The sequence below is a fragment of the Polypterus senegalus genome, chromosome 2 (genome assembly GCF_016835505.1).
Source record: "Polypterus senegalus isolate Bchr_013 chromosome 2, ASM1683550v1, whole genome shotgun sequence".
In the NCBI taxonomy this organism is placed as follows: domain Eukaryota; kingdom Metazoa; phylum Chordata; class Cladistia; order Polypteriformes; family Polypteridae; genus Polypterus; species Polypterus senegalus.
This window is the reverse complement of record NC_053155.1, coordinates 12,576,887-12,591,828: the sequence shown is the minus strand read 5'-3', so window position 1 is coordinate 12,591,828 and position 14,942 is coordinate 12,576,887. Positions and strand designations below refer to the sequence as shown.

At 40.8% G+C, this 14,942-nt stretch overlaps 1 protein-coding gene across 1 annotated transcript; it reads right to left on the bottom strand.

Moving 5' to 3' along the window:
- Window positions 1-13,500: 13,500 nt before the first annotated feature.
- LOC120524148 (olfactory receptor 1M1-like) lies at window positions 13,501-14,472 on the bottom strand. The gene has a single exon (XM_039746026.1). The coding sequence runs from the start codon at window positions 14,470-14,472 to the stop codon at window positions 13,501-13,503; it is 972 nt and encodes a 323-aa protein (XP_039601960.1).
- Between the last annotated feature and the right edge of the window lie 470 nt (window positions 14,473-14,942).

Sequence of the window (14,942 nt, the reverse complement as noted above, 5' to 3'; positions counted from 1 at the left end):
ATGAAAAGTGAATAAAAAAAAAACTAACCTTTACAAGTATCATAAATTACTGGCTGTTACACACTGAAATCAAATGCTATGTTTTATTCTAAAATAGTAAGAATAAGAGCAGTTTACTTCTCAAAAGTGAACCATGTGGGATCGAACTCAAGAACTTTTGGATTCTAATCAGCGGCTGATACCATTACGCTACTGTAGCAGCTGTATTAAGTATGTGTCAATATGGCATGCTAAGGTGGCTTTTTTCTGCAGTTATATTTTTGAATAAAAGCATACTTGTTCTGTTATATTTGTACCTTTTGTGAAAGTGTTTGATATTTGGACTTCAGGCTTCATACATTATATAGTTTATGCTTACATTTTGTCATTTACTACTACAATATGAAAAACGTTTCTGTTTTAAAAATGTGTTTACACGGATTACTGTAGAAACGGAACACACGTGAAATGCGTGTATTCCAAATAACGATCTATTATTTCCACTCTAAAACTCCACTTCACTCCCAGATAATCAATCAAGGCATGAGCTGGGAGAAGTTTGTGCACGTTCTAAGTCGGTGGGGGGATGGAATAGCCGGCTGCTTGCAGCCTGATTTTTATCAGCACATTTAGATGACAAAAGACGCTGGTGGAGAGCTGTGAACGATTTTAAGAAGCGATTTAAGGTGGGACGGAATTACGAGTTTTTTCGTAGGCTCTGGTAATTCTAGTGTTAATTATAGAAGGTGGTCTGGAATTCTTCTTACATGCTAGTAGTGCGGTGTAGGCCATTACAGCTGATTTCTGCCTATGTGCCTCCTACCACCCCACCTGGGTGTTCACCAAATACCACCGACGATGGAATAGGAGCGACCGAGACACCCAATGTGTCTGTGGAGTGCGTAAAGATTTCTGTCCCAAATGATGTTCATTATTGCGTTCCCAAAACACATGGTCTGGTGATGCTAGAACGAGATTGCACGGTCAAAGGTGGGATTTTGCCCTTGGGTATATTGTAGACTATTTTAAATGAGACAGGTTGGTGTTTAGCTTCTTGATTCTCACTTACATCCTTGACTTTTGACTTTTTGTCTAGTATTAGGATGACGTTTGGTTAAATGAGATCAATGAAAGATTTTTAATTGAAGTATAAAATATTTGCCACGTACAGAGCTAGAGAGTATACTGTGGTTCCACTCTTTTCTCTGAGATGCTAGTGGAATGATTCTTCTCCTACTGTTCCCTAGGATCTGTGAAGGGCAGGCTCTTTGTGATATTTCTATAAAATATTGAATAAATGCTGTCCAGCCTGAGGTCCAGAGTCTTCTGCGCAGTTTATTTCTGCACTTTGCTGCTCTTTTCAGTTTTCACTAAGCCCTAACTTGTCTCTCAGTCCCTGCTGCTCCATCACCAGGCTCTCCCACTGCACAGGTGGTGAGCACTGCCAGGTTTCCTCCAGACATGGCATTCGTCTTCATTTCATCAGACAAGAGGATCTTGTTTCTCACAGTCTGAGAGTCCTTTAGGTGCCCTTTAGAAAACTCCAAGTGGGCTTCTATGGGTCTTTAACTGAGGACAGACTTCCTTCTGCTCACCCTGTCATGAAGCCCAAACTGCTGGAGAGAAATGTCCAGCTGCCGTTAGGACAGTTGTCGGGCCTCGGAGGTCCATCAGATGATGCTCCACCCCCCTCTTCTGGAGCTCCTCCCCTGTTTCGCTGGTGACCTGACGACTCCTCGTGACGATCTCAATTCCCTTTATTTCCTGCACTCAAACGTGTATTCAGCATTTATAAAACTATTGAGGTCCCTCAGTTCTGCATCTGAAGCATGTGTTCTGGTGTCGTACATCAGAAACAAATTGAACACAAAATCTTAACATCTTGTATTTTACGGTAATACGTTATATATCTGCGTTTGTCGCGTCTCCTTCGTGAGGCTGCACTTTATAATACGTTAGTTATACGCTGCACTCAACGGAGTGGTGGCTCTGTGGCTGTACTGGTAATCAGAAGGTTGACCCCAAAGAAAAATGGGAAATGCTGAGGAAGAAGATGAAGAAGAAGAAATGATGTGCTGCACTCAGCTATGATTAACACTACATACTCTTATAGACTCTGAATCGAATAAATCAGATCATGTGCGTAAACAGTCAAAATATGCAACACTATGTTTAGGAGCTCTTTAGAGTCCTGTCTTAGTGCTCCTCCTCTCTGTGTTATATCATTAGTACTGTATCATTACTGGGGTACAGAATTTGAATATTTATATTAACGATGCATTAATTGTGGTGGAGTTTATACTCCAGAGGAATGACGCACTCGCCCTTGGGAGCACGAAGAGGTTTAAAGTAGTCGTTTGAGTCACCCAGCACCTTTGTGTACCCATTGGGGACGACTCGCAACCTCGCAGCAAATACGAAGTGACGTTTATTACATTAGCATGACTGCTTATCCAGGTGAAGCTTTCTTTATTTACTTGTATAATAAATATTTTATTCCACACACGTTCAGTTCGCCACCATCACTATAACAGTACATTCAGCACAAAAGTGTCCCGCTAACATGGGGTGGGCAGTGGGGGCGTGGAAAGTGGGTGGAGTCAAAAGCGCTGCAGATAAACAGGGGAGTCTCAGAATGTCTCAGGTCACTGAATCTGTCCGAGGCCTATAACTGTCCTGACTGCAGCCGGACTCCATTGAACTGCTGGAGTGCTGCAGTGGCGGTTGTTCTTCTGGAAGGTTCTCCCATCTCTACAATGGCCCTCTGGAGCTCAACCACAGTAACAACTCGGTCCTTGGTCAGCTTTCCTACTATGGCCCTTGCACACCCTGCCCAATTCCTCAGTTTGCCTGGGCTGCCAGCTTTAGTAAGAGTCGTGGCTGTCCCAAACTCCTTACATCTCTTGAGGTTAATGTGTGTTAAGAGCAGCACAATATCTTTTGTTTTGGAGCCTTCTCCAGATGTGCGCCTCAACACAGTCCTCTCTTTATGGCCTGCAATCTCACAGTCCACAGGCGGACTGCAAACAAGGTGTACAAACACCTCAGGGATGAGCAAAGGAATGGGCTGCACCTGACACAAGTGCAAAAGGATAGGGTCTCAGGACAGTGGGATACACAGTGGGATTACATTTTTAACTTCGACAATCCTGTTGTTGATTTGCTATTAGTGATACTTATGAATTATAGACTGAAAGGGGATTTTGACTATTAGAAAACAACAAATTCGGTTAAAGAATTCTGAGAAATACGGGGAATTAGTGATACATTATGCAAAGTTCCAAGTGAACTTTCAAATTCAAATTTTAAAACCGTTGTGAAAAATCTAAGTTATCCTGTCTACTATACTAAAATAATCTATCTATCTATCTATCTATCTATCTATCTATCTATCTATCTATCTATCTATCTATCTATCTATCTATCTATCTATCTATCTATCTATCATATAGTACATTTCACATATCTATCTATCTATCTATCTATCTATCTATCTATCTATCTATCTATCTATCTATCTATCATCATGCATGTGTGCCTGGGGATCACCTTCCCTGCTATGCTAAAATAAGCAGTAATGGAATGAGATGAGAGAAGGCTCAGCAGATAGATAGATAAATAGATAGACATGAAAGGCACTATATAATAGATAGAAAGAAAAACATTATATAATAGATAGATAGTTAGAAAGATAGATAGAATGAAAGGCACTATACAAGATAGATAGTTAGAAAGAAAGGCACTATGTAATAGATAGATAGATAGATAGTGAAAGGCAATATATAAAAGATAGATAGATAAATAGATAGATAGATAGATAGATAGATAGATAGATAGATAGATAGATAGATAGATAGATAGATAGATAGATAGATAACGGCTGAATGGGGTTTCCGCTGGTTACACAAATCCTTGCGCCTTTGTGCCCAAATGTTTATTTAGTGTTATTTAAAGAAATGGCAGCGTGTGACACAGTAAGGATGCTCGACTGGCATGGTGGCAGTCATCAGATTTGATGTGCTTGTCTATTTTTTTCAAAACACTTCAGTAATGCGTATTGTAGTTTTTTTCTTTTAATATAGCAGATGGTGAAGAGAATTTTCAAATCACTCCTTCTTGTTTTCATTTGTATTTTCTGTCCCATCTTTTTTGGGATTGGGGCTGTAAATGCCACTCTTATTTGTCTTTGGATGGCTCACCTGTCATTATGATATGACCCTCTTTTTGAATCCCAACAACCAATTTCCTTATTTAGGTGCTAAGATTAAAACATTTAGGAACCCCCACCTTAGACTGTTAATAAAACAAATAAAGTCACTAACTGAAATAATGAAGGTAACTGAGCAGCTATTCACAAAGTAAAGGAGTGCCGCCTACCTGCAGTTCATCCACACTTTTCCAGTCTGATTTCTTTAATCCTCCCTCACGTTACACTTCCCACTACAATGTTCCTGATAATTTAAATGGCCGTACCGTTCCTGGTAAATGTGGCTTTGCCAGGTCCTTTCCTCCTTCTTTTCTTCTGTAATTTTCCCAACGTGACGTGTGTGCGGCTCACGTTGTTCACTAATGCCAGAGTTCTGTGGGGTTTGAGTTGAAGCCCAGAAAGTGATGAATATTAAAAGTATGGCAATGTGAATAAGCGATCCACGATGAGTATCTGAGGCAATGAGGTACTGAAAAGTCATCTTTATTTCATGTGAGTGGATCCCCATGAGGACCCCCTCTTCGTTTTGGGGCTCCTGGGACTGTTTGTTTTTCACCTAATTATTTGGAGTGAAAGAGAATGTTCTGTAAGCAGAAATACAGTCGGTGCAGAGGGAACAGTCGGCGGTCTCCATTGGCTCATTTCTTTATCTATGTGCATTTTTACTAATTTACAACATCTGCTTGACCCGAATGCTCGATTGTACATAAGTCCAGTAGTCTAGGCGACCCACCGCGGCCCCTCAGCCTCAGAGTTCTTGTCGGTTTCTCCCCCATTGTCAACTGACCAATATTGATTTATAGGTGAAGTAGATGTGGTACGCGTGTAAGATGGGCTGAGTAATCAACGTACGTCTTAGCATTAATGTTTGCAGTGCCCCATCTATTGAAAAGAATTTTGTAATTAATATAGTAATAAAATGCACTGCATTTGTCATTCCAACAGATAAAGATCTGCTATAAATGGTTGTAATCTGCATTTTGTTACTACAAATGTATATAATGCAGCATCTGTTGGAATGGAAAATGCTATGTATATGTCTCCATTATATGCCATTTGATATGGGATTCATAAAAACAGTGTTAATGTTTGGGATTGCACCATCAGTTGGAATGACAGAGACATAACCAGACAAACACAGAGATATATAGGCATACAACACTTATCCTTTTATTAAGGTGGATTAGCTGTGCTACTCATCTAAGACAGCCGTAAGTCTAAATAATCAATGTAGACCTCAGTGGTAAAATTTGCAGTGTGCCATCCATTGAAATTTATTTTGCAATGCATGCAGTAATAAAATGCATTGCATTTGTCATTCCAACGGATGGAACATTACTATGAATGTTTGTGATGCACCATCTGTTGGAATGGGAAATGCAATGCATTTATCTCCAATATATCCCATTTGGTATGGCATTTGTAAAAGCAGTGTTAATGTTTGTGATGCACCATCTATTGGAATAACAATGGCAAAGTATTTTATTGCTACAAATGTTTGTAATGCGCATCAGTTGGAATGACAGTAACATAGCAACACAGAGATACACAAGCTCATGACACTTACCCTTTTGTCAAGGTGGACTAGCTGAGCTACCCATCTAAGATGGGCTGAAATCTAAATAAATCAATGCAGACCTCAGTGTTAAAATTTGTAGTGGACCATCTATTGAAATGTATTTGGTGAAGCATGTAGTAATCAAATGAATTGCATTTGTCATTTCAGTAGACAGATCATCACAAACATTTAAAGTAATAAACTGCATTACAACAAATATGTTGGAATCGAAAATGCATTGCATATGTCTTGTATATGCCATTTGGTATGGGATTTGTAAAACCAGAAGCAGAGTTAATGTTTGTGATGCACCATCTGTTGGAAAGACTTGGCCATATCAATGGGACAGACACACGTTTTATTAAGGTGGATTAGCTGTGCTACCCGTCTAAGACGGGTTGGAGACTAAGCAATGAACACAGACCTCAGCATTAATGTTTGCAGTGCACCATTTATGGGATGAATTTTGCAATGCCTGTAGCAATAAAATGAATTGCTTTTGTCATTCCAGGCGCATCAGAAACATCTAACAATAAAATGTAATGCATATGTCTTATATAGCATTCATAAAAGCAGTGCTATGTATAGGTTGTGATGCACATTCTGTTGGAATGACAACTACAATGCATATGGCTCTGTTATATGCCATTCAGTATGGGATTCATAAAAACAGTGTTAATGTTTGGGATGTACCATCTGTTGGAATGACAACTGCAGTGCATTTTATTACTACAAATGTATTGTAAGAGATGGCCGGCAGTTCAACCCGGCTGGGACGCCCATGACATGGAAGGATGGGGGAAGGCAGCTTCTTTAGGGTACTACCTCCCCCAGACTGCTGGATGGCAGCTCCCCTGGATTACAGCGTTGTCCCGGATTCCCTCAGGGTGCCATGGAAATTGGAGTTCTTTATCTCAGCCCTGTTGGGTGCTCTGGGTGCCACCAGGGGGGTGCTGTGAAAATAGAGAAACCATATGGTAATCCCTCAATGTCCCCAAGCATGTTCTGTCATTTGATGAAGTCCAGTTACCAGCCTGCCTCCCATGAATCGAGGTCTGGGTGGTCCTCCTGGGGTGAATGTTGCCGTAGGCACGTCAGCTACATGAGCGAGTTCAGCACTACCACGTGGATACCTGAGGTTTCGTTTTCGATTTCCAGATCACTTGCATCAAAATCGGAGTTGTGTCTCCACAAATGTCTGATTCTGAAGATGAAGACCCAATTGCGGCCACTTCAGGTGTGATTGTGTGTAGCCTGCGTGTGTTGCATAATATTTTGCAAAGACCTTTCCTCCACTATGACTGTTGTGTATTCCAAATGACTTGTGTATACTAATGCAGATGTATGCTCATAGAAATGCCTGGAGCTGAACCCCCTGAGGATGAGCCCCTGTAAACTGGATACCCTTCAGATATCACTGACAGTATTCGAATACAGCTGGTTTGCAAAGGACCAAGTAAGGTAGCACCTGACTTTGTTTTCACTAGAAATGAGGGTGATGGAAGAAGTTGCCACCACCACCAGTATCTTAAGAAAACACTACTTAGCGGTGAAAAGATGCCTAGAAGCTGGCTGGTATATTCTGAGAAAAACAACAGCCTTTTTTTGCTTCTGCTGCAAGCTGTTTTCTAAAAGACACATCCATTTAACAAGCTCTGGACTGACAGATTGGAAGCATGCCAGTTCTTCTTCTCACCTCACACGACAATAGTCTTGAACACCGTAACTCCATGAAAGTATGGAAAGAACTGGTAGTGAGGATTAAAAAAGGTGAAACAATTGACAAACAAGAGATGGCACTTCTGCAGGCTGAGAGAATAAGATGGAGAGCGGTGGTGACTCGTCTCACTGCTGTCATTCAGTCTCTCGCAATCAGAAATTTAGCACTAAGGGGACACACAGAAGAATTGTTTTCTCCATCAAATGGCAATTTTCTAAAAGAAGTAGAACTCATGGCAAGGTCTGACCCCATAATGCAAGTGTCCAGAAAGGCACTTGCAGTCACATTAGCTAACTCGGTCACCATGCACTAAACAAACTCATTGATTTGTTGAGTAGCAAGAAAACTTCAACATTGGTTGATGATATCAAGCTGGCAAAGTTTTTCTCCATAATTGTAGATTGCACTCCAGATATTAGCCACACTGAACAGCTGTCAGTTGTGATTCGGATTGTGTCATTACAAGAGAAGCCCCATATTCAGGAGTATTTTATGGGTTTTATGGAAGCTGACGAATCCACAGGGAAACATTTCGCATCCATGATTTTAAACAGGCTGGAAGAGCTGAAAATTCCCTTTCAGGACTGCAGATGCCAGTCATATGACAATGGGGCCAACATGAGGGGAAAAAACAAGGGCATTCAAGCCAGGCTCCTGGAACTGAATCCTAGAGGCTCTCTTTGTTCCCTGTGGAGCTCATGCACTGAATTTGGTTGTGGCTGATGCTGCAAAGGGATCTATTGATGCCACAAATTACTTTGGGATTTTGCAAAAACTTTACAATTTGTTTTCAGCCTCCACTCAGAGATGGGCCATCCTGAAAAAAACATGCTAACATTACACTGAAGATGTGGTCTGAAACAAGGTGGGAAAGTAAGATCAACAGCGTTGAGCCCCTGAAGTACCAGGCATCTGCAGTGAGAGAGGCTTTGATTGAGGTGAGAGACCACACCAAAGACTCCGCCGTAAAGACTGAGGCCCAGTCTTTGTCTGAGGAGGTGGGTTAATCCAGATTCAGCATTTGTACAGTGGTGTGGTATGACATCGTGAACCCAACCCACCATGTGAGCAAGCTCATGCAGTCTCCCAACATGCATGTGGATGTAGCGGTCAATCTCCTCAAAAAGACAGAGAGAGGTCTCCGCAACTACAGGGCAACAGGCTTTGCATCTGCACAAATGTCAGCCAAGGATATTTTTGAGGACATGAACGTAGAGGCTGTATAAGACTTAACCGGACGCCCATTGTGAATTCTGGTTCGGCTCTCATCGAGGATGCTATCTGTGAGAATCAAGCCATTACAGTGGACCACAATCGGACTGTTGGTCCCTTCTTTTGCTCATTTTACTGCCAGACTGGGGCCAAATTTAGTTGGTTAGTAAATGGGGACTGTCAGGCACCCCAAACTGTTAATGTTGTCTCTTGATTGTCTTCCATAATATGCAACAAGTATACCATACTGTCCTATGATTCAAATAATTGTTGCAATACTAATATCCATTTTATCAAATTTACCTATAACTAAAAGTATACCACAAGATACATTTCAATTCACTTTTAAATATTAAGTGAATTTAACTGTGACCCGACATTTGCACGATAGACATATGTGCGCCGACAAAATAGCGGCGATTAAAAAGCGGCGTTAAAATCGCACCGACAAGATCGAGAACGCTTCATTAAATATGAATTACTAGTTTAAAGCATATATAATAATGTTTATTTTAGAAGTCAATATTATGAGACACGGCACGCAGATAATCCTTAAGATCACGCCCTGCATATGTAGGAAGGATTGCAGCAAGACGTCTTGATAGTTGAGCGTATTTAGACTTGCTGGCTGCCTGACTGACTGCTGGTAATTCCGCTTTGTATATGGCGCGTTATGCCAACCCTCGACTGAGATATTTGTTTGCGGCATGCCATCAGCAGTTATAACAGTTATAACCTAGCATATAATGTGTACATAATGCGCACGTACGCGTCCCACTCTCTTGGCCTCTCTCGCGCATTTGTCGAAAACCAGTTAGCGGGTTTGTCAGTGCTCATTTGTCTGTCGCGGTTTTGTCGGGCGCATATGTCTATCGCGCTTTTGTCGGAGAACCGAATTTAACATAACACTACTCCAGACATTGGAGGATCTGCCAGGCAGAAGGGGATAAACTGACACAAAATTGTACTGACTTAACCAAGACAACGTGAAGGTAGAATTGCTACTCAAGGGGCTACTACAAGCAGCATAATTAAGAGTGTGAATACTTCTTCGAAGGAGAGATTTTAGTTTTTGATTTTTACTAAATTGTCAGACCCTTTGGTTTCTCAATTCCGGTTCTGGAAGTCCGCCGTCGGTGCAGGTTTTCATTCCATCCAGTTTCGTAACTTTAAGCCAGGCCCAGCAGATAAGGAAAGTTGGTATGTAATTCTAGTCTTAGATTCAAATTTCATTCTAATTTTAGATTTTTCATTGTCTAAGAATGTTATCCATATATGTTTTGAGGTCTGAAACAGATTTGTACCTCTTGGTTCATCCCTTCACTCTCATTTATTTCAAAGCATTGTATTAACACAGAAACGTCATAATACATATCACAGGTTTAAATAGAAGGATGTTAGTTAGGAAGCTGCTGGTTCCTTTGTCATTTGCACCTCACTATTAACTGATGGCTGGTTAAGAAAATGGGAGACAATTACAACCCAACAGTAGTAAGTCAGACCTAAAATTGGCAATTAAGGGTTCTAAATCGTAACAACCGGTTTAACAAAAACTAAGCCCAAATGAACAGAATCTAATTCAAAATAGGCAATTAAGGGTTTTATATTGTAACAGGTTAATGAAAACTAAACCCAAACTAACAGATTCTAATTAAAAATTCGGTCAAAGCAAAAGTCTGTACCCACTGTGGTCCTCCAGGACCAAAAATGAGTACTCATACTGTAGACCAATGGACAAAAAATGGCAAATTTCTCCATTTAAAACAAAATAACGTGTGCCAGAAGCGATGGCATTTGATTACTTCCTCAATCTGCCATAAATTGTCTGAAATGACCCCTCTCGAGGGCAATCTGAAACAATAAATGAATCCATCATTGACACTGTACAGAATGTTTTAAAATAGGTGATTTTTGAAAATGTGTCAGTGGCTTTATAATAGGAAATAGTTAAATGGAGATGGATCTTTCTTAATAGATTTCCCTGAAGAATAACAGTTACACATTTCACAAAAATCAGACTACCATGAGCCATGTAGCTTAATGAGCCCAGACATATCCAAATCATATTATGGGATATCATCTGCTGTTAAATTCTGCTACGTTCTTCTAAAGTTTTTATTTTCATACTGTTTTGATTATTTGTTCTGTTCTGTTCTGTGTATTGTATTGTATTGTATTGTATTGTATTGTATTGTATTGTATTGTATTGACCCCCTTCTTTTTGACACCCACTGCAGACCCATCCTACCTAGAAAGGGGTCTCTCTTTGAACTGCCTTTCCCAAGGTTTCTTCCATTTTTTTCCTTACAAGGTTTTTTTTTCTTGGGGAGTTTATCCTCGTCTTATTAGAGAGTCAAGGCTGGGGGGCTGTCAAGAGGCAGGGCCTATTAAAGTCCATTGCGTCACTTGTGTGATTTTGGGTTATACAAAAATAAATTGTATTGTATATAGAGAAATACAACCATTTTATGTGAATACGTTGAGAAACCCAACCAATGGATTTTCAGTTCAATGAAGACGTCCATGTGCTCTTCACTGAGCGCTAATAAATAAATCCCATCATTCATGTCTGCTCTCTTTAACGTAGGATAACTCCTTAGATGGTCCCATAAATCTCAGAATGCAGGCTTTTATGGTATGCAGAGGTAATTGAAATGCAAGAAAATTGTGTGTAAAAGTAAGTGCACCCAATGATTTATTTATTTTTTTTACATCTATGGACATATCACGATGTAGATCCATTTACACAGTATATGTAGGAAAGGATGATGTAATACAACAAACATCAAGCCACATTTACATTGTGTAGTGCACTGCATTATTTCAATAAACATAATTAGAAAATTTAATTTGTGGAAAAAGTAAGTGCACCCTGTTGTGGCCAGGCCAGGACACCTCCACACTGAAAGGACCAGGGGAGGAAACGTGGTCAGAACATTACCTCCCCCAGAACGCTAGGTGGCAACTGCCCTGGCTGACAACGGTACCTCGGACTCCCGCAGGGATTCATGGGAGTTGGAGTTTGATACAGCCCTGTTGGGGTCCGTGGGCACCGCCATGGGGTGCTGCAGCAGACACTGAGCCCTGGAGTACAGCTCTTCCCACACACCCGGAAATCCTGATGGAAATCCATTGATGAGCACCTGGAGCACTTCCAGAATCGGGAGGAAGAGGACAAAACCTGAACAAGAGTGGAGGTGTATGGACTGTGTTAAGCCCTGAGCCTTGTGTCTTGATGCTGGTTTATGTGCACCAAACTATAAATAAACATGTGCTGGGTGCAAAACCTGTCTCCTGCCTCTCTGTGCCTGGGTTGGCTTTCACAACCCCTACATTATCCCTACCTCAAATTAGAATCAGGTGTTAAAGATCAGGACATCATTACATTTCTTACTGAAACAAGTGTGTGTTATAATCATGTCAATAGAAAAAGAGGCCTTTAGAAGGAACTCCGGGATGGGATTGAAAAAGATCTCCGGACAATTGCAAATCAACCATTTCCTGAAGATCATCAACAAGTGGAGAAGATTTCAAACAACTCACTACTTGTCCAGGCCAAGATGCCCCAGCAAATTCATTCTGAGCACAATGCAAGTTAGTGAAAGAAGCCTCTAAGAAGCCCAGGGTTTCATCACAGAACCTTCAGGTAGCTCCTGCCACTGTTAACATCAAGGTGCCTGAGTCTACAATTAGAAAGAGACTACTTAAATTAGATCAACATGAGAGATGTGCATGGTGGAAACCAGGGAGAACATCAGGGCAAGAGTAAAGTTTGCCTACGAACATCAGAACTTCTTGAATAATTTGCCCTGGACAGACAAGGCCGAGAGAGGATTATTCAGCCATGGTACCGTAAAAAGTATTTGATAAAAACCAAAGAAAGCATTCGACTCAAAGAACCTCATACCACCTCAACCTAGAAGAACCTCAAATGTAAAGCACTGTGGTGGACTTGTTCTGGTTTGGGGCTACTTTGCTGCTTTAGGGCAGCTGATCATCTTAGGATCCTTCATTGAAGATAATGTGAGAACATCTATCAGGAGAGTGAAGCTCTCACCAAAGGTGGACCGTGCAACATGACAATAACCCTAAACATACCTGTAAATCCATGAATTAATGGCTGAAAAAAAAGAAATGGAGGGTTTTCTGAATCCCATCGAGATGCTGTGGGGGGATTTGAAATGTGTAATGGATGCAAGAAACCCCTCAAACATGACAAAGCTTAAAGCAATTCTCCATGGAGTAGTGGGAGGAACGTTCTCCCAGTCGATGTCAGAGACCACTAGACAGTGAGAGGATATCCCGACTTGAAGGGTCACACCAACTATCAGAGCCAATCTGTCCATTTTTCTTCAACAAGTCATTGCTAAGTCAACTTTATATTGCTTCAGTTACATCACCTTTATCTAAAGATACCGATCAAATGAAGATGAAGTCTTGATTTGTCCACATAAAACATGGGGTGTACTTACTTTTTCACACGGCTGTAATTACACATAAAAGAGAATGACGAAAGCTAAAGTTTCTGAACTTCAAGTATTTTTTTTTTAACATTCACCTAGTGTATGTTGGTCCATCTGCTTGAAATTTGGTATACTTCTTTATGGAGATTTTTGAGAAGTTCAAGATAGGAAGGTAGATACACCGTACAATATATTACACATCTAGTACACATTTACTTGTGCTTTAACATTTTTTCCATAAATATTTTAAACCCTTCGTAGGTCTTTAAAGAAATATCTCAAAGTTTTCCTTCCAAACACTTTCTATACCCAACCATAATATTTGGTTCCCACTGAGTTCTCTTTTCCATAATATCCTTATTTAATCCATATCTGTCTGTGGAGATGTTCGCTTTCCTGTGAAAAGTCGGCGGATGCTGCCTTTTATTTCCTTGTTCCTAAAGCTGTAGATTAAGGGATTCATCATGGGAGGGATCATGATGGCAACAATCACCAACGTAGTGCAGGCTTCAGCTGACAGCTTCACCCCGACTCCAGGCAGGATGTAGGAGATCATTAAAGGGAAATAGAAAAGGCCCACCACCAGAAGGTGGGTCAGCAGGGTACTGAAGACCTTCTGCTTCCCTTTGTCGGATGTGATTTTCAGAGCCGCTGTGCCAATTCTTAAGTAGGAGAAAAGGGTCAGACCTACACAGTACACGGCTTGTATTCCCGTCGTGATGGACATGATGACAATGTACTTGGGATCGTTGGTACATGAAATTTGAACCATGGTTGCATAGTCACAGAAACAGTAGGGCAAGACATTGGTGCGACAGAATGAGAGCTCTCTTACGTAAACCTGGTATGGCGCGTGGATGGCCAAAGTGATGATGTTCACCAAGAAGATGCTGACCCAGACTACTTTACTTGTAACAATCGATGGATACCTCAGTGGATAAACCACCGCTACATAGCGGTCACAGGCCATTACAACTAACAGGTGAGCCTCCACAATCCCCAGGAAGTACACCACCGACATCTGCAGCAAACAGGGTCCATAAGGCACAATGGAGGAGTTGAAGAGCAGGACGGCCAGCATGCGTGGGATGAGATTGGAGCTGTTAAGAGCATCGATGATGGCTAAGAAGCAGATGTACGAAAACATCGGGGTGTGAAGATGAGGGTTTATTGTGATGACCACGATCACCAGGAGGTTCCCAATCATTGTCACCAAGTAGATGAAGAAAAGAGATATGATGGTGAGATTCTTCTTGTCAGGTTCGACTGCGCAGTGCAACACAAACTCTGCCACAGTCACCGTAACATTTTGCATCATGGCAAAATTTTCCATTTCACCTGTAAGAATAAACCATAAATAACATTTCATTGTCATGTTCCTTGTTTTTAACTATAACATATAACTTTGTGACCCCCCACAATTAACTAAGTTTAGGGTCAGGAGCACACCCTGGCAGCATTACGGACGAGACAGGAAACAATGCCTGGACTATCACTGGAATTTATTTTTGTCCAAAATTCCAAAATATTTGTCCATCCATTTTGGTTTGGCATAGTTAGCTAATTTTCAAATAGGCACTTGTGATTGGTTACATTTTTTTGATTTTCTGATTTTTGGCCACCTCTTTGACTTTAGATTTTTTGTGTAATGTTTTTAACTTTTGATAATTTATCTAGTGTTACGATGATGCTTGGTTTCCCCACTCACGTTTATCTCCTTGATGTTTGAATTTTTGTCTTGTGATAGCTGTAGTTGTGGTTTTCCAACTTCACTTACATCCTTGGATTTTGAATTTTTGTCTA